This window comes from Tamandua tetradactyla, chromosome 4 (assembly GCF_023851605.1).
Source record: "Tamandua tetradactyla isolate mTamTet1 chromosome 4, mTamTet1.pri, whole genome shotgun sequence".
In the NCBI taxonomy this organism is placed as follows: Eukaryota; Metazoa; Chordata; class Mammalia; order Pilosa; family Myrmecophagidae; genus Tamandua; species Tamandua tetradactyla.
This window is the reverse complement of record NC_135330.1, coordinates 184,923,576-184,942,560: the sequence shown is the minus strand read 5'-3', so window position 1 is coordinate 184,942,560 and position 18,985 is coordinate 184,923,576. Positions and strand designations below refer to the sequence as shown.

The 18,985-nt window shown below is 36.0% G+C and overlaps 2 protein-coding genes across 3 annotated transcripts in view; one reads left to right on the top strand and one right to left on the bottom strand.

Annotated features, from left to right (window-relative positions):
* CPAP (centrosome assembly and centriole elongation protein) overlaps positions 1 to 2,162 on the top strand; it is a 90,668-nt gene extending 88,506 nt beyond the window's left edge. Inside the window, exon 19 of the transcript XR_013174746.1 lies at positions 1,939 to 2,162. The gene's annotated coding sequence lies outside the window, so the exon portion shown is untranslated. The remainder of the gene's footprint in view (positions 1 to 1,938) is intronic.
* Positions 1 to 18,985, bottom strand: part of RNF17 (ring finger protein 17) — a 137,118-nt gene that overhangs the window by 17,415 nt on the left and 100,718 nt on the right. For both annotated transcript variants that reach the window (XM_077158768.1, XM_077158769.1), the window contains exons 27-33: positions 15,097 to 15,260; positions 12,864 to 12,983; positions 11,733 to 11,813; positions 9,396 to 9,521; positions 8,080 to 8,133; positions 3,825 to 3,941; positions 1,486 to 1,654 (exon numbers count right to left, since the gene is read on the bottom strand). In XM_077158768.1, coding sequence (XP_077014883.1) covers positions 1,486 to 1,654; positions 3,825 to 3,941; positions 8,080 to 8,133; positions 9,396 to 9,521; positions 11,733 to 11,813; positions 12,864 to 12,983; positions 15,097 to 15,260 — 831 coding nt within the window. The remainder of the gene's footprint in view (positions 1 to 1,485; positions 1,655 to 3,824; positions 3,942 to 8,079; positions 8,134 to 9,395; positions 9,522 to 11,732; positions 11,814 to 12,863; positions 12,984 to 15,096; positions 15,261 to 18,985) is intronic.

Below are 18,985 nucleotides of genomic sequence, written 5' to 3'. Positions count from 1 at the left end.
GTTAAATATACTGAAAAAATGATCAGGCTTCAATTAAAGATAAGAATGAAGCCGATCAGGTCAGGACTAAGGTAAATCAGAATACAGGAGTAGGGAAGATGGTGTCTGTATTTTAGAACTTCACCTACTCTATGAGACCAAAAGAAGAGAGGCCTATTTTGTCCAGAACCTAAATTTTCTACAGCACATAATCTAACTCAATTGTCTGGTTAGATCACTTACACAACCCAAACACATGAAGCCGAGAATGGGAATGCAGCCTATAATTCTGCATTGCTTAATTGCTGGGATACATCCCAGGGTATGTTGAGCAGATAATTAAAAAGTTTTGGCAAGGTCCCTTGTGGGATGGGAGAAAAATTATGGAACTATTAAGCTTTACTATCAGGGAAACCTCTGATACTGTCTCAAACATTAGGGACTCCCAAGTCAACAGGCCAAGCCCTTGATCTTGAGGCTTGCTCATGTGAAGCTTATTTATGCCTACCTACAGTTATGCCTAAACGTTACTTCCAGAGGACCTCTTTTGTTGCTCAGAGTAGGCTCTGAATCTCTAAGCCCAACTCTGCAAATGAAATCCTTAACTTCCCCTCTATGGGGGACATGACATCCAGGGGTGAAAGTCTCCCTGGCAACATGGAATATGACTCCCAGAGATGAGCTGGGCCCTGGTGCCATGGGATCAAGATTGCCATCCTGACCAAAAGGGGGAAAAGAAGTATAACAAATAATCAGTGGCTGAGAAAGTTCAGACACAGTCAAGAGGCTCCTCTGGAGGCCCCTTATGCAAGCTTCAGCCAGACACTGCTACTTATCATGGTTTGCCAAACTACTACCAAAATTATTCCCATCAACCCTAAAGAACACCTAGGGTGTTATCTGAGATTCCACAAAGGTTCCATGTACCAAGATTACTTTCCAGAAACCTACAGCCTCCAGATGGGTTCCTAAGCAGATAAGTCCTGAAACCCAGAGAGGCCATCTACAGAACTTCAACTAGTTCCATCCCCCTATCCCATATTATCAACAGCCTTTTCCAACATGAAAAATTTAGAATGGGCATAACCCAAATACTTCTAAAGATTAGGAGAAAGATCAAAGGAGAAGGTGGAGTTACAATAGAGAAGATAGGATTTAACAAATGAGTATGATTGCTGAATCATTATATTATATTGATATTTATTTTAACCTCCAGTGTCTTGGAGGAGCTAGAAGTAAAAACTTAAAATTGTGGATTGTAACCCATACCAAATTCTGAAATCTGTTCTACAACTAATTGTTGTGATATACTTTGTTATTGCTTTTATATATATATATATACATATATATATATATGATTTTTTCACAATAAAAATGAATGATAAAATTTCAGTCAATATAGAACTAATCTAACCTTACCAGCCCAACAAAACAAAACAAAACAAAATATTATTAAAAACCCCATTTCACTCAAAAACCAAATGATAAATAAATAAATAAGCATACCTGTTCTAAAATCTGTGAGTGGAAGAAATGTCTCTGCATTTTTATTAAACCTTCGTAATGCTTCATCTAGGCTCTCAGATTCAGATTCCCAGCTGACTCCACTGTCATCTGTGTCACTATGCTGGTTAAAATGATTGAAATTTTCTACAGTGTCCAGGCAAATATACACCTAAGTGTGGGGGAGGGAAGAGAAAAAATGTTCAAGTTCTATAATTTCTAAAATGCGTTTATCTGGACAAAATTAAGTACAAAGCCTTAGATGATGACTCCCAATGATCTTTGCCTCCTGATATTTACATCTATGTATAGTTCCCTCCCACATTATACCAGAGTTTATCTTTGTAACTAAAAGAATATGCCAGAAGTAATGGTATGTCACTGCTGAGATTAGATTATAAAAGATTGTGGCTTCTGTCTTAATGGTGCTCTCTTTCAAACTACTTGCTCTCACAGACATATACAGCTCATGCTGTATATGGAAAGGCCCATACAGTAAGGAACTAAGACCTCCAGCCAATAGCCAGGTAAGTGAGTCTTCCGGGAAGTGGACCCTATCAACATCTTGAATGCAACATGCATCTTTATTACAAGTTCAGTGCTAGAATAAATTAAACTACCATCATTTTCTTAGCCCTCATGCTTGTTGTTTTAAACTGCTAAGTTGGGGTAATATGTTATGCAGCAATAAATAATCCAAAAATCATTATAAAAATCAACCATCAACATACACTCCTATACCTTTTGATAAAACTGTAGAGCAAATCCTTCCCTTGCCTACAAGAGAATGATTTACTTTGTAAAATGACTAAGGGCACTCCTGGAATATTTAATTTGCAATATCTTTTTGTTGTTGTTGTTAATCAAAGACATAACTGAATTTCCTTTAGTGCATTCATTTATTCACTCAATATTTATTGAGTGCTGTGCTGGTTTGAAAGGATGTATGTCCCCTAGAAAAGCCATGTTTTAATCAAAATCCCATTTAGTAAAGGTAGAATAATCCCTATTCAATTGTATGTAATTAGATAATCTCCCTGGAGATATGATTAAATCAAGAGTGGTTGCTAAACTGGATTAGGTGACAACATGTCTCCACCCATTTGGATGGGTCTTGATAAGTCTCTGGAGTCCTATAAAAGAGGAAACATTTTGGAGAAAGGAGATTCAAAGAGAGCAGAGCAGAATGACATAGCCACGAGAAGCAGAGAGCTCACAAGCCAGTGACCTTTGGAGATGAAGAAGTAAAACGCCTCCCAGGAAGCTTCATGAAACAGGAAGCCAGGAGAGAGAGTAGCAGATGATGCCGTGCTTGCCATGTGCTCCCTTCCAGGAGAAACAGAAACTGTGAGTGTGTTTGCCATTTGCCTTTTCAGATGAGAGGGAAACCCTGAACATCATCAGCCTTCTTAAACCAAGGTATCTTTCCCTGATACCTTTGATTGGACATTTCTATAGACTTGTTTTAATTGGACATTTTCTTGGCCTTAGAACTGTAAACTAGCAAATTATTAAATTCCCCTTTTTAAAAGCCATTCTGTTTCTGGTATATCACATTCCAGCAGCTAGCAAACTAGAACAAGTGCCTACTATATATATCAGGTGCTATTCCAGGTTCTGGGAGTGTATCAGTTAAAAAACACAAAAATCCCTGTCATTTCATCAATAGATGAATGCATAAACAAAATGTTATATAGCCATATGATGGAATATTATTCAGTCATTAAAGAACTGAAGTTCTGAGATACACCACAACATGGATGAACCTTGAAAACATTTTGCTAAGTGAAATAAGCCAGACAAACACACAAAAAGTGTATGATTTCACTTACGTGAAGTCTAGAAAAAGTATAATACAGACAGAAAGTAGATTAGAGGTTACAATGGAGGAGAAATTGGGGAATGGTTACAGTCTACCAGGGGGAAGCAGACAAACTAATAAATAGGAGTGGCATACTTTTTTAGAAGGTGAAAAGTGGTATGGAAAAATACAGGGTAGAGTAAAGAGCATCTAGGGTTCACTGCAGGGAGAGGGAGGGGGAATGAGATGTTTAAGATGTCACAGGTAGGAACAGTTCCAGAATTAAAATCTAAATATGTGATATACACATAACAATGAATAAAGCAACACAACACAGGAGATGCTAGAGAAACACCTGATAAACAACACATGCCTCATTACATACAAATTCCTGAAAAGGAAATTATAGGGTGGGGTAAACTAGAAGTCACTAATTTTCAATTATTTAAAAAGCAGGAGATGGAGAATTGAAGAGTCAATCCTAGAGTTTAAGACCAAGATTGCTTGTTATAACTACCAACTAATCATTTAGATTACATACTTCATTAGGTGAGACAATGTGCTTAACTTGAACAGCATACAGTTCTTCTGGGGGAGGTAGAGGAGAAGACAAATATGGTGGTAAAATAGGAGTCTCTGTTTCAGACAAAAGTAATTCCTAAAACACCAGAAATAAATTCAAATTTTAGAGTAATAATCACAAAATCCATCACATTATGAAAATTCATCATGGTGCCAATTTAATTTCTTAGCAAAAAGCATATTCTCTTAGCTACTGAATACCACAAAATGATTTTGTTGTAGTAAGACCAAAATATGATGACCAAACAGAAAACCTATAGTATTCTCTTGTCCCCCAATTAAAAAAAAAAGATTTTGTGCAAAAAAAAAAATGCATGAATATTTATGTATTATATTTACATTCACACAAAAAATATTTGGTTAGAATGGTTAGTAAGTATGTGCTGGTTTGAATCTGGGGTGGACCCCAGAAAAGCCATGTCCTTTAATCCTCATTCAATATTGCTGGGTGGGAGCATTTTGATTGTTCCCATGGAGATATGACCCACCCAATTGTGGGTGTTAACTTTTATTAGAAGATTTCCATGGAGGTGTGTCACCACCCATTGAAGGTGGAGTTGCTTATGAATCCTTTAAAAGAAGAAACATTTTGGAGAGACTCCCTTTTGTAGAGCCATGAGAAAGCCAGCAGACGCCGCCACGTTTGCCATGTGCCCTTCCAGCTGAGAGTGAAACACTGAACTTCATTGGCCTTCTTGAACCAAGGTATCTTTCCCTGGATGCCTTAAATTGGACATTTCTATAGACTTGTTTTAACTGAGACATTTTCTCAGCCTTAGAACTATAAACTAGCAACTTATTAAATTCCCCCTTTAAAAGGCATTCCATTTCTGGTATATTGCATTCTGGTAGCTAGCAACCTAGAATAGATTTGGGTACCTGAGGAGTGGTGTGCTGCTTCAATTTGCAGATACCAAACGTGTTGGAATGGCTTTTTAAATGGGTAAGGGGAAGAATCTGGAGGAGTTGTGAGAAGCCTGATAGAGAAGGCCTAGAATGCTTTGAAGAGACTGTTGGTAGAAACGTGGACTCTAAAGGTACTTCTGACCAGGCTCTAGACAGATAGGAGGCATGTGCTATTGTAGACTGGAAGGAAGGTGATCCTTGTCTTAAAAAAGCAGATAATCTGGCAAAATTGACTAGTGGCTTTGGCTGGAAGGCAGATTTTAAAAGCCATGAACTTGGATATTTAGCAGAAGCGATCTCCAAATTAAATGTCAAACGTGCAGACTGGTTTCTCCTCACAGCTTATAGTGAAACGTGACATGAAAGAGATAAGCTGAGACCTGAACTCTTGGATACAAAGAAACCAGAAATTGAAAAGTCTTGGAAAATTCTGGGTCTCCAGGAAGGGAGACCCCAGAGAATAGTGCTCCACATGAGGTCTTGGCCAAATGTGAAACCAGTCAGCCATTTCAGAGAAAGCCAGGATTGGACATGGAGTTATCCAGGAAGTGTGTGGAAACTCCTTATGTCTGATAGGCATGATCCAAGGGAACTGCATAGAAAGTCAACAAGAGTGTCGTAGGATCTGTACAAAGAGAACAACTGCCAGTAGGGACTGAGAGGGACAGAGAAGAGACATATTGGAGGAAAGATAACTTCAGAGGTAAAACCATTGAGGCTGGGGTCAGGAGTCAAGAAGCCTCAGGCCAGGAGAGCAGACCCACCCAAGCATGTGAGAGAGGGTGAGTTTGCCCCGAAGGCAGAGGATGGGCCTTCCACCTTGTTGCAGTGGAAGAGTCATGCCACCTCAGGCCTTGGAGAGGGTGAAGCACATTTCTTGGGGTTTGGGGAGAGCCTATCTGCCACCACATGGAGGGGCTGAGCATGTGCCCTGGAGATGGCAGAGAGCCCAGGTGCAGCACCAATGCTTGGAGAGGGTGGAGCCAAGAAAAAGGTGGTCTCCCCAATGTCCCCCAAGGTTGCATTCAGAGAGAGGCAAGCTACTGCTTAGGCCCTTGGAAAGGGTGGGACTGCTACTTTCTAAAGCCCCGAAGATAAAAACCCTCAGACCTTGAAATCTAATGGACTTTGCCCTGTGGGTTTTCGAAACTGTATGGGTCCAATGACCCCTGTGTTCCTTCAAATGGGTATATATATCCTATGAACGTTCCTCTTTTCTATGTTCTGAGTTTTACAGGTCCAGAGCCAGAAGAGAATTTTGCCTCAGGATAGACCATGCCTGTGATTGACTTGATGAGATTTTTATACTGTTTCTATTGTATTTTATTTGTATTGTTACTGAAATGGTTTAAGGCTTTCTGATATTCTTATGCAACGAATTTATTTTGCATTTTGAAAAAGCATGTCTTTTGGGGGTCCAAAGGGTGGAATGTGCTGGTTTGGATCTGTGGTGGACCCCAGAAAAGCCATGTCCTTTAATCCTCATTCAATATTGCTGGGTGGGAGCATTTTGATTGTTCCCATGGAGATGTGTCTCCACCCACTGAAGGTGGAGTTGCTTATGAATCCTTTAAAAGAAGAAACATTTTGGAGAGACTCCCTTTTGTAGAGCCATGAGAAAGCCAGCAGATGCCACCATGTTTGCCATGTGCCCTTCTAGCTGAGAGCGAAACATTGAACTTCATTGGCCTTCTTGAATGCCCTGGATGCCTTAAGTTGGACATTTCTATAGACTTGTTTTAATTGAGAATTTTCTCACCCTTAGAACTATAAACTAGCAACTTATTAAATTCCCCCTTTTAAAAGGCATTCTGTTTCTGGTATACTGCATTCCGGCAGCTAGCAAACCAGAACAGAACAGTTAACAGTGATTGCTGTTGCTGAGTGGGTCTGGAGTATTTGACGTACAGAATAGGGAACATTTAAATTTTTCATTTACACATTTGAGTGTTTCATTTATTTTTAGAATAAGCATTTATTTTATAGTAAAAACTAAAATAATAAATGAATTACCCCAAAAAAGAATTACATTAAAATCAAAAGGTTGTACTCTTTCATGAGCCCTTTAAAATCATAAGGAACAGCACAAAGTTATGTGATTCTCAAAAGGATCAAGGCAATTAGCAGTAGTTAAAAGCAAATACATATAAAAATGTGGGTGAACATTTTCCTGCAAACAGCAATATCTTTTTTTTATTTCATAGTGTTAGTCACATTTTTTCACTTTCTAATTTATATATAATATACAAATAAGTGAAGATAACATTATTTCATATGAACCAATAAGAGCTAGGACTTAAACTGGTCCAGATACAATCCATGTCAAAAGGAGGCATTCAAAAATAAAGCTTGGGGGGTGCAATGATGGCTCAGTGGCAGAATTCTCGCCTATGCTGGAGACCTGGGTTCAATTCCCGGAGCCTGCCCATGCCGAAAAAAAAAAAAAAAAACCCTTGTACATTTCTAGTGAGAATGTGAGAATGTAAAATGATGTAGTTGCTTTGGATAAGTCTGGTAGTTCTCAGAATGCTAAACATGATTATCATATGATTCAGTAATTCCACTTCTAGGTTAACATATTCAAGAGAAATGAAAAGATATGTCTATAGAAAAACATACACTAATGTTCATATCAGCATTATTTAAATAACCCAAATGTGGAAACAACTCAAATGTTTATTAACTGATGAAGGGATAAATAAAACATAGTATATACATACAATGGAATATTAGTCAACCATTATTAAAAGGAATGAATTACTGATACATGTTATAACAAGAATAGACCTTGAAAACATCTTGCTAAGTTAAAAAAGTCAGTCATGGTGGGCCACGGGGGCTCAGCAGGCAGACTTCTCGCCTGCCATGATGGACACCTGGGTTCGATTCCCGGTGCCTGTCCATGTTAACAACAAAAGAAAAGTCAGTCACAAAGGGTCACATATTGTATAATTCTATTCATATGAAATGCCCAGAACAAGCAAATACACAGAGACAGAAAGTAGATTAGTGGTTTTCCAAGGCTGGGGGAGGGGGAGATGTATAGTGACTGCTAATGGGTTTGGGGGTTCTTTTTGGGGGTGATAAAAACATTTTGGAATTAAATAGTGGTGATAGTTTCACAATTCCTTGAATATACTAAAAACCAATGAATTGTACAGTTTAAGAAGGTGAATTTTGTGGAATGCAAATTATATCTCAATAAAGCTGTTATATTAAAAAAAATACCTCTTAATCTTTGATCTTTGTTCAGATCCTCTGTAATTATGATGTGTCTAAAATTTTCAAAATATTTGGATGAAACTTACCTCAAATTTTATCTCCCATATTTCTTCCTCATACTTTTTATTATCTGTTGGTTTCTGAAATAATATAGCAATATTAATTAATAAAATTACTTTTATATAATATTGTTTTAAAGCACTTTCATATTTCATCCGATAAAAACTGAATGTCTTCAGGTGGGCCATGGTGGCTCAGCAGGTAAGAGTGCTTGCCTGCCATGCCCGAGGACCCGGGTTCGATTTCCGGTGCCTGCCCATGTTAAAAACAAACAAACAAAAACAACTGAATGTCTTTGGTAAAACCATTTAGTTACTTCAGGTTAACTACAGAAAAATATAATGTTCTGAGCAATTTTAATATTTTGAAAATGAGAATTCTCTAAAGTATACTAAAGACATCCCAATGGCAAGTAGAGAGTGAGAGCTCTTGACTGTTCCCTTTAAAATGTTCACATTGAAAAGAACAACTGGAAAAGAGGGACTAAAAATCTTTATAAAACCAATTTAATAGATGGAGCAGCTTTTACACAAACACATACACATACTCCTCTGCTTAAAAGAAAAAGCTGGTAATGATGATTACACATATAATGTGATACCACAGTATCTATATGAAAGAAGAAAATAGTTTTCTATATTGAACAGAACACAATGTTTGGCCGTGTACTATCACTAAAATGACTATTTTAAAAAGCTAGCAAGAGAATTGTAACTTTAGAGAGAAAAGTATCTTTCCATATAAAATGTTAATGATATTATTTATGATGCATATCCTGTTTCTATAAAAGATTTATGGCAGCTTGCAGTGTAAAATCATATCTTTAATAGGCTAATTATGCTTTTGAAAATATTAAAAATAGAAGCACCATGCAACTGGAATGGGCTATTTATTGAAGCTAAGCTTAAAATCTGGCTTTGAGTTCCTATGAGAAGGCAAAAAAGGGAGAAATGTTATATGGCTCTTTCATCAAGTAAAAGGAAAAACACTTCATCTGGAGAGAGAGACCTTTTCTGGCAATGAATTCTATAGGGATTTTATAATATACATCCCTATATTCAAACAACAACAGACAACATGATGGACTTCTGACTAGATTTGTAAAACACAGAAACATTAATTGAATTTTAATGCAAAAAGAGTCTGCAGGGCATTTACAAAGCAAGATACAGTGTACTGCTTTCTCAGCAAAGAATTTACAAGTTCTCTAGACTCTCAGATATAAAGAATAAGATTTAAAACTTCAGATGCAATACCAAGTTAGTATCATTTTATAGTGACATTTAAATCCAAAATTATTTTTTCTGTGGTTTAGATTTCTATAGAAAAATAGTTCACTTACTTCTTTCAATACCTCCTCAGAATGTTCAAAAGTACAATATTTATGGTGTGCCATAAAATAAGAAAGTGACATTCCATCAAAATAAAGATGAACAGATAATTTTCCCCATGGATTTTCAGGTAATTCCTATTTAAATTCAATAAAAGAGACTAATTATAAAAATAAAGTCTATTTGATTACTAAAATTTTATACCCAGTAAATATGAAATTAGGCTTCTGAACCTCACAATATTACCAAGCAGTTTGACTAGTAACTCAATCCATAAACCTGTCTTCTTGGTATTTTGACAGGTAATAGGTAGTAATTCTACTACTTTGGTTCATGTCTATAAAGTATAGAGTATTAGAAGGAGAAAGTAAAGTATGCTCAGAGTTGAAGTAGTAAAGTTCAGTTAAAAAAAAAAAAGGCAGGTATTAGAAGAAATAACAACATAAAAGCAAGAGTCAGGATAATGGTTTTAAAACTCTTAGTAAAAATCTGTTTACAATTATTAGATACTGAACACATACATAAGTGATAAGGTGACCACTTTCACTGGTACCACCTTGGTCCAAACTCATCTTTTTACTGAATTATTTTATTTCTCTTCTAACATCTCTCGTCTATTTTTTTTGGTACTGTCTAGTCTTTTACCAATGCAGCAGACTGAAAATATTCTAATGTAAATCAGATGACACGGCTCCCTGGATCAAGTTCTTGTAAATCTCCTTATCCCCATCTCTTCCCCAGTCTCCCTGCTCTGGCCACGATGCCAGCCCCGCCACCACTCCTTGAACCTGCTGGGAGTTCCTAACTTGAAGCCCTTGGCACTTTCTCCCAGATATCTGCATGGTCTGTCTTCTCGCCATCTAAAATTTGTACTCAAATGTCTTCCATGATTCTAATATTTAAAACTGAAACACCTCCTCTGCCAATCTCTCCCTATCTGTCTTTCCTGCTTTATTTATTTTAGCACTTATCTCAATATACTTTATATTATGTTTTTGTTTTAGTGTCTGTTTCTCACACTGAAACTTAAGTTCCATGAAGGCAGGAATCTCTGACCAATTGGTTCACTGCTAAAATCTCCAGGCCTGGAACACAGCCTAACATATACTGGGTGATCAGTCAGGATTTCTTATTTGTACATAAGATCAGAGGAGCAAATCTGGGGAAGGTTTGGTATTATCACTAAGGGCTCTGGAGCATGTATGCTTATCTGAGAAACAGAACAGCCTCTGCTGAACTTCAACTTGCTCTCTTATGTGAAACTAAAGCAGCAAAAAGAGCTATTAAAGAGAACTAAAAAAATCCCATCTCAACTTCAGTGACCTTCCAAGGAAGATACTGAGTAATTAGAGAGGGGCTCTTTGTACGAATATAAGTAGTAATAAAGCTTTTCCAATTTCTTAAGTGGCTCTTTTCAAGTCTTTATTACCCTATCATCACATCCTTAATACATAAATACTTTCCTTACAGTTTATGCATCTTTATACTTGAATCATCAAAAATAGCTGCAGGTTAATCTTATTATCTCACGCTCAGAAAGTTCAATGGTGCCCCACTGAATGATCCTCTCTCTTTAATCCTATTCATCACTACTACTTAAATCTCTATTATTCTATCCAGTTATACTATTTTTTGAAAATGTGCTATGTTCATTTCTATCTCTCTATGTCTTTGTACATTTCATTTTGACTGGGAGAATGTCATCATCCTTTCTTTTTTTTTCTTAGGTTTATTTTTATTTGTTTATTTATTTATTACTGATATATATTATATATTCATATATCATGTAATCACCCAAACACTATCCTTTCTTTAAGGGCCACCTCAATTCTCATCTCTAAATTTCTATTGCACTCACTATTTTTAGGAACTTGGCTCTCACAAGTTTCTCTGTTGTGTTAAGGTTTTAGGTTTATGTCCTGTATCACTAACTAGATATGGCTTTTGAGGACAGGAATTATAATAGACTCTCTTTGAACCATTTGCCTCTAACATAGCACTACATCCACACTATCATCCTGAAAACCACCACATGTTTATAAATACCTCCAATTCTTTGATACTGTTCACTGCATCAAAAAGTGAAATGCTTAGTAAAGAATCTTTAAATTACTGGCTTTAATGCTTAGAAAATTTCTCAGGAACTTGTTCAAAGAAGTCCTAGGATTGTTTACCTAGGATTACAAAAGTGGTAACTCCTCCTAAAATATTAATGGATAATTTACATTCATACAAGGATGGCATATAACATTTCTTATCATTAAAGAAAAATCCCTCAAATCATGTTAGTTATAACACAGTACAGAAAATAATATAAACCAACTACATATATTTTAAATACAAATTACCATGATGTGAATTTCCACCTCTCTCTTTGACAGTAGTTCCTGAAGGAGTTCTATTGCATCTGGTTGCCAGATATTCCCAACCTAATTGGGATTAATAAATTCAAATTATTTTACTCTTTCACAAAATAAGACAGTGCAGGAAGCAAATCAAGAAACATGTAAGTTGCTACAAACAGATAATACTAGGCAGTAGTGCCAATTATACAAGCAGTTTTTAGAGCATATCAGCATATGTTAAAAATAATCTTAAGAAACTAGTAATTTAGTTTTTTCCCTATGATACATAAAACATTTTATGCTTTAAAAATATAAACTACATTAGAATCAAAACATCACATTTAAAACCCTAAAAGAGACCAAATTTGCCAACAGAATGCTTGTACAATGCCATCAATATGTATTTATTAAGGAGAAATTATTGTTATGTTTTTATGTGTTAAGAGTTTTGCCTGGCAAGAAACTAAGATCTCCTGCCAAAAGTCACTGAGGAAGGTATGCTTCCCACCAAAAGTCAAGTGGGCAAGCTGCCTGATGTGGTGACTATAGTTCTGGCCAACATCTTAACTACAAATGTCAGACCCTGAGACACGAGCTCCCAGCTAAGGCACTTCAAATTCCTGAGTCACAGAAACTGCATGAGATAATATTATTGCTGTTCTAGACCTCTAGTTTGGGGTAATTTGTTATGAAGCAAGAGATAACTAATATATCACTCCTGATAAAATATCTGATTTCTATCTTCAAATTTGTGTAATTTCATTTGAAAGAATAACCAAAAGTTTTTGAGTTTATAGCTTCCAATCTATGAACATATTATGTCTCTTGATTCAGATTTTAAAATATATTCTGGGGGCAGTGCGAAGGTGGCTCAGTGGCAGAATTCTTGCCTGCCATGCCAGAGACACAGGTTCAATTCCCGGTGCCTGCCCATGCAAAAAAAATACCCCCCCACACACACATTCTGGTATAATTTTGTAGTCTTCTTCATACACGTCCTATATCTGCCTGATTAAACTTAATTTTAGGTATTTTATCATTTTTGTTGTAACTGAAAGGGACTTTATTTTTACATTCTAATGTCTAAAAAAATTATTCAAAAAAATCTATTTAATGAAATTAATGTTTACTTACAGGTATGGTATTACAGAGCTGACAGGGAATACAAAACTGGGGTGTATCAGGATATAGCAAAATAGGGTAAAGATGACACTGTGGAATCTTTTCAGTGAATCCGTGATCTAAATATTGTACCTGAAACATGCCAATAAAATTTATAATTAAAAATTATTAGTAAAAGCTAAGGGACAGAAGGAACTCCCTGCTATAAAAAAAAAAAAGTCATGCTGGAAAGATACTTAAATTTGGATTTAAAAAAATCTCCAGAAGAAAAGCAACACTGTACTCCCTCATCTCATGGTGTATCAAAAGGTTTCCTTCCACATATCTATATAAATCAAAGCTTTTTTTTTTTTTTACTATGTTTTATAGAGTTATAATTCCTCAATACTTTTTTTTGGAATGCTTTTGAAATTTAATTTTGTTCAATTTATAAATGTTTTAGGAATAAAGGATAACAGTTTTTTTTTTGCTTCAACTTAATGAAATTAATGCATCTCAACTTAATTGGGTTGGCTTGGCAATCAGCATTTAAAAAATGAATTAGTACTGAATAAACAATATGAGTATATCATGACAGGTGGTTAGGGTAAGTTTCATGAAATGTCTGTTTCAGCTATATATATGTGATAATATAAAATTTATTTCTTAATGTGTGTCATAGGACAAACTTGAAAGATACCAGGTTAAAGGAATGAAAAACTTACTGTGAGTTAGTTTGAAATTTAAAAATAATCACAAGAAAAGTAAAACACAATGATTAAAATATCAGTTATTTAAAATGTGTTAAAATGCACAATTTTGGACTCCACTTATGTAACGTTTATAACAAGATAATTTGATGAAAATTTGATTTCAATTTACTCTTTTATTAAAAAAGAAAAGGGTCTAGGTTATCTGAACAATCCAAATGTATATGAAAACTGACCCATCTGCATATAAACACATACATCTGTAAGTATCCTGATGCCTAAGTACTTACCCAAAATTAGAAATCGTGAAATCATTTCACTTCTATTAGTTTGTAGTTCAACAGAAAAAAGCACAAGACTTAGTATCAGAAAATAGGGAATGAGATGTTTGGATATGAACTCTAGCATCACCACTCACAAACTGGGTACCTCGGGCAGATCACTGAATCTAAATCTCAATTTTCTTAGTAAAATGGGAATAATAATCTTCATTTATGATGGCTGTAAACAAATTATAAAATATGAATGCACATATGTGAAAGGAAGTTAAAAACCTCAAGTGCTATATAATTGTTAGGTATCATCACCAGATAGGAAATAAACTCCTGTCCAAGGAGAAACAAGACTTTTCTCCTTAACTTTTCTGTTACTAAAACTAAAATTTCCAAGGGCTGAGTATCTGATAAAGTACTTTATCAATGTTATTGTTTTACATAGTGAATACATTTAAATGGAGGTAATTTCATCTATATTTTAATATGCAATTTTCAAAATATGCAGGTATTTCTAAAGATTTTGAATGAATATCTCAGTATTCTTGAAATCAGCCCTTTTCCTGAAAGGATTAGCTGGGGATTAAACAAATTTACTGAGGAGATATTAAACTCACTAAAAAGTTGTTTTATTTTAAACCCTATATCAAATAGGACTGCTGATTACAAGTAAGTGGTCCAGCCATTAATCTACTAGCCTATGTGAAGATTTCATGATGGGATCATCTATGAAAGACTAGGACAAGGCAGGTGATGGGCCAGATGACAGTAGACCAGGTTTGGGAAGTGACTCTGACACATGAAGAAAGCAAAATCCTCAATGTTTTTATTTTTCCTGGAAAAATTCTTCATGCTCTGTAAGATGTGGAATTATAAGGATACCATTTGTAAGAAAGTCAAAAGATTTTTGTCAACTTTGGTGTTTACATTTCACATTACATTTTGTTAAACTATATTTTCAAGCCTTATAAAATTTTTGGTATTATTTCTCAAAACATTTCATAAAAGTATTTCTACTCGGCCAACAAGATATGTAATTGCCAAGATCCTTCAAGTTTATATGTTACTCATGGATAGTGGTGTATTGATACACCATCATCAATGTTTCTAGAAATGGCAATACTAGTTCATAATTAAAATGAACTACTTGAAGTTAATACTTCTCTGCCTTCCAATTGATGGACCTATTATATTTATGTTGTTTTGGGAGAAGAGGTGGTTTTGATGAGCTATTGAGAAAATCTCTGCAGTAAAATTTAAAGTAAAAAAAAGTATCAGACTCACCCTGATAGAGCCACCAACAACTTCTATTACCTTGCCTCGATACCACATAGTATCTGACCCTCTTACTGCACAGGCTTCTCCTTTTTTCCAGAAATAAGGTTCCAAAAGGCCAAGGCATTTTAAATTACTTTGAATTTCATTCATCATTTTTATTAGCTCGAATTCTGAAGAAATTATTAAAAATATAAAGCATTTAGGAAAACTTCCCTTTTAATTTTCAATATGAAGTATCACCAATCTTTAATACCTTCATAACTTAGATAATATTGCAAGGAATTAAAAATTAGTCCCCACATCAGAGGTTTAACAAATATCTAATTTAAGTCAGTAGCTTCTATTTGTTTCAAAACCTATTATTGACTAGCAGCATCTAAATAATTGTTCCGATTTTTTATTACAATTGTAAGCACTATTTTGAGAGTGCAAACATAAAAAAACTCTAAAAACATATCAGACAACCTAATATAAAAGAATTACCAATTTAAGATGTTAGTTTGGCAGCACATCTAAACAAAATACAACAGAAGTTACATATTACTTGATGCTTAGACATAGCATAATGCTGGTGATATAAAATTAAAATTCTAATTTTGCTATTTACTGCTTCCTTGGCCCATTATTTACACAGTAAATATATATACCCAAAATTGGTACTATAGAAGACAAGCTCTGGAGTCAGTTCCCACCCCAGTTTTACCACTTTGTATGATCTTGGGGAGCTCCTTTACTTCCACAAGCTTGAGTTTAGTCTTTGGTAAATTGGACATAATAATACCTACTGGTATTATCAGTTTTGTAGTGAGGATTAAATGTAAAGCGCCTAGCACATTGTCTGGCACATAATAGCCAATGAATTTCAGCTATGATTATTTACACACATCAAGCAAAGCTTCTGGATTAAGCATTATTGCTAGAGTTCTCAAGATTGTTCACTTCTTCCAGAATAGCCAATTGCAGATTTGCTTTGCTTTTCAAATTAAAAAATAGTATTTAGGAGATCAAATAAACTGAGATAAGAACCTCAGCAATTCCTAGTTACCATGCCCTTATCGACACAAGGGTTTGCTAAGCAGCTAATGAAGTTTAAGTCCTGTGAGTATAAGAGGTGCTGTGAGTTATATTCTGGATGGATGCAGGTTGTAGTTAGGAAGCATTTCTACAGAAGCCTTAAGAGGATCTCAGAAAGGATCTGATATTTAAAGGAATTTGAATCTCCAGTAATTTGTTGTGATTTCTTTCTTCCTTCTAATTAAACTTTTGTATCCTTTCTCTTAGAGAGCTTCCAGAATTGTACAAATGCAGATTTGTACAAAGGGTGGGAACCACTTCCACCCTTATATTAGTTTCGGCTAATATTGATCTGAGAGTTGTTCTAAGGCTTTAAAAACAAGCCCTATATTGCTCCTCTTCCACAGTGGGAGAGCACTTAGGATGTTTGGACAGTGGAGCTAGTTCTCAGTAAAAATAAGGAACATGAGGTATCCCATAATGGAATTTCTAGGTCTAAGTTCTATCAACCACAGGTATCACTGCTGCTCTGTGGTGTGCAAAAAAAAGTGGGGTTCTAGGATTTTTACATTCTCAAGGATCTCAAGGCTCACAGAGTTACAAAAACATTTAAACCATGGGGAAGGAGGGAAAAGAATCACGATGGCAGCCCTCATATGCCATCATACTAAAACACTGAATGACTTAAAATGTTTTATCAACTATCTGATCACATCCAAACTTCATTATTCTCCTTAAACTGCGTAACTTCTTCTAGCCAAGCTGGACTCCTTTATCTTAAATATGGCTATCTTTTTATGAGTTCTTTCCCTAGCCTTTCCTAAAGTTTTTAATTCTAAAAAGGTACAGTACCTTTTAATTTTTTCTTGTCTATATCTCCAAAGCCAGTGGGGTTCAGGATATTATTTTAAAATTCCTTCCTGATGTCTAACCTAAATTTGCCTGTTTTTTTTTTTTTTTTTAATCTTGCAACACTTTGCACCCAGTGTTACACACAGAAAAAGTACATGGTGAAGACAGCACAAGAACTGAAGAGCCAAGTTTTTCCTAAAGAAGAATAAGGTAAGGAGATGCCCCAACAGATTTTAAGTTTCATGGAATATAGAATAAATAAACTGTATACATATTACAAAATAATGTAAGCTACACTAAGAACAATACTGGTATTGGTGCAGGGATATACAAACAGCAATAAAATAATACAGAGATCAGAAACAATGTATACATGGGTTGAAACAGTTTTTGACAAAAGTGTCATTGCAGGTCAGCGGGGAAAATGTGGAGTATTAAGTAAATCAGCTGTGACAATTGGTTAAATATATTTAAAAAAGTGAAACTGGAGCTCTTCCTCATATCTACTCCAAAATAAATTCCAAGATGCATGAAAGACAATGTAAAAAACAAAAGTGAAAACATTTTAATACAGTGACTTCTGGGAAGACAGTGGATTAGGATAATCTGAGTTCATCCTAGTCTGTGGAACAATGACAGAAAGGTCAGAAAAACGACCAATGACCGGGACCGCAGTTCCAGGATATGAGTAACCAAAGTGTTCTTCACTGTATAGGGAGGTCTTGAATGAAAAAGTGGAAAAATTGGGATGGAGGGAAGGGGTGAGTGTGCTCAGATATGACCCCACTGGAGGACAAGCGATGGGGCACAGGAAAGTGCGGGTCTCGAAATAGTGGCGTGCCCCTATATTCCAGCCTATCCCACCCCCACCCCCTAACCCCTACAGCTAGCTTCGGAAATCTTCCCTTGCAGTTCTGCAGCCAAGAGTTGCTATGTGGAACCCGGAAGCTAGCAGACTTGTGTCTGCTTCTGACCTGAGACAGGCTGCTGTGGGCACCTGTTTTTTTGGCAGAGACTGAGGGACTCTCCTTCTGGAAGAGGCAGGGGATGCAGGGTCCCAGTAGCACTCCCTTCCCCACGGAGGTCCTGAGACCTCAGACTCATTGGGCTCACAAGTGGAGGTTCTGCTGAGGCACACACTACTCACTAGAGCAGCAGCTATCAGCGTGCACAGAGAGCAGAGGCCCTGGCTGGAATTGCACCAAGTCTCCATTCAGCTCAACTGCTTTGAAGAGAAGCAGGCCTGAGGGGAAAAGGTAGCTCAAGACTGCCATCTGCTAGGAAGAAGCAGAAAGTACAGTCTTGCAAACTGCCTATCTGCCTAGATTTAAAAGATTTTAACATGTGGAGTCGCATTTCCTGAATGAGGTACAGCCCTCGGTTTGGCTGTGAATAACTGACAAATCTAGTACAAAAGGAGACCTTTAACGCAAACCCAAATAAATACAAAACCTTAGTTGAGTGAAGGGTATTGTTCAAAATAACCTTATTAGATTAATCACATGCCCTGAAGGCAAAAGAAAATTACAAAGTACATGAAGATGCACACAGATACGGCCCATCCAAATGACCAAATTAAAACTATGGAGGAGCCATAGACTCTGGAATACTAATCAAAGAAGTTCATACAACTCTCCTAAATAAATTCAGTGGATTCGTTAATGACATAAAGGATATCAAGAGGATACTAGGAGATCATAAAGAAAAATGCGAAAGAAAATATAGAAAAATAGATCTCACAGAAATGGAAGATACTATAAACCAAATTAAAAATATACTAGAGACACATAACAGCAGATTTGAAGAGGTAGAAGAAAGAATAAGCAAGCTTGAGGACAGGGCAATTGAATATGAGGGCACACAAGAAAAAAAATCACAAGAAAGATGGAAAAATTGGAATTGGATCTCAGGAAAATGATGGACAATAGGAAGCATGCAAATGTAAGAATCACTGGCACCCCAGGAGAAGAAGAGAAGAGGGCTAGGAAGATTAGCTGAAGACAATGGGGGAAAACTTCCCAGCTCTTAT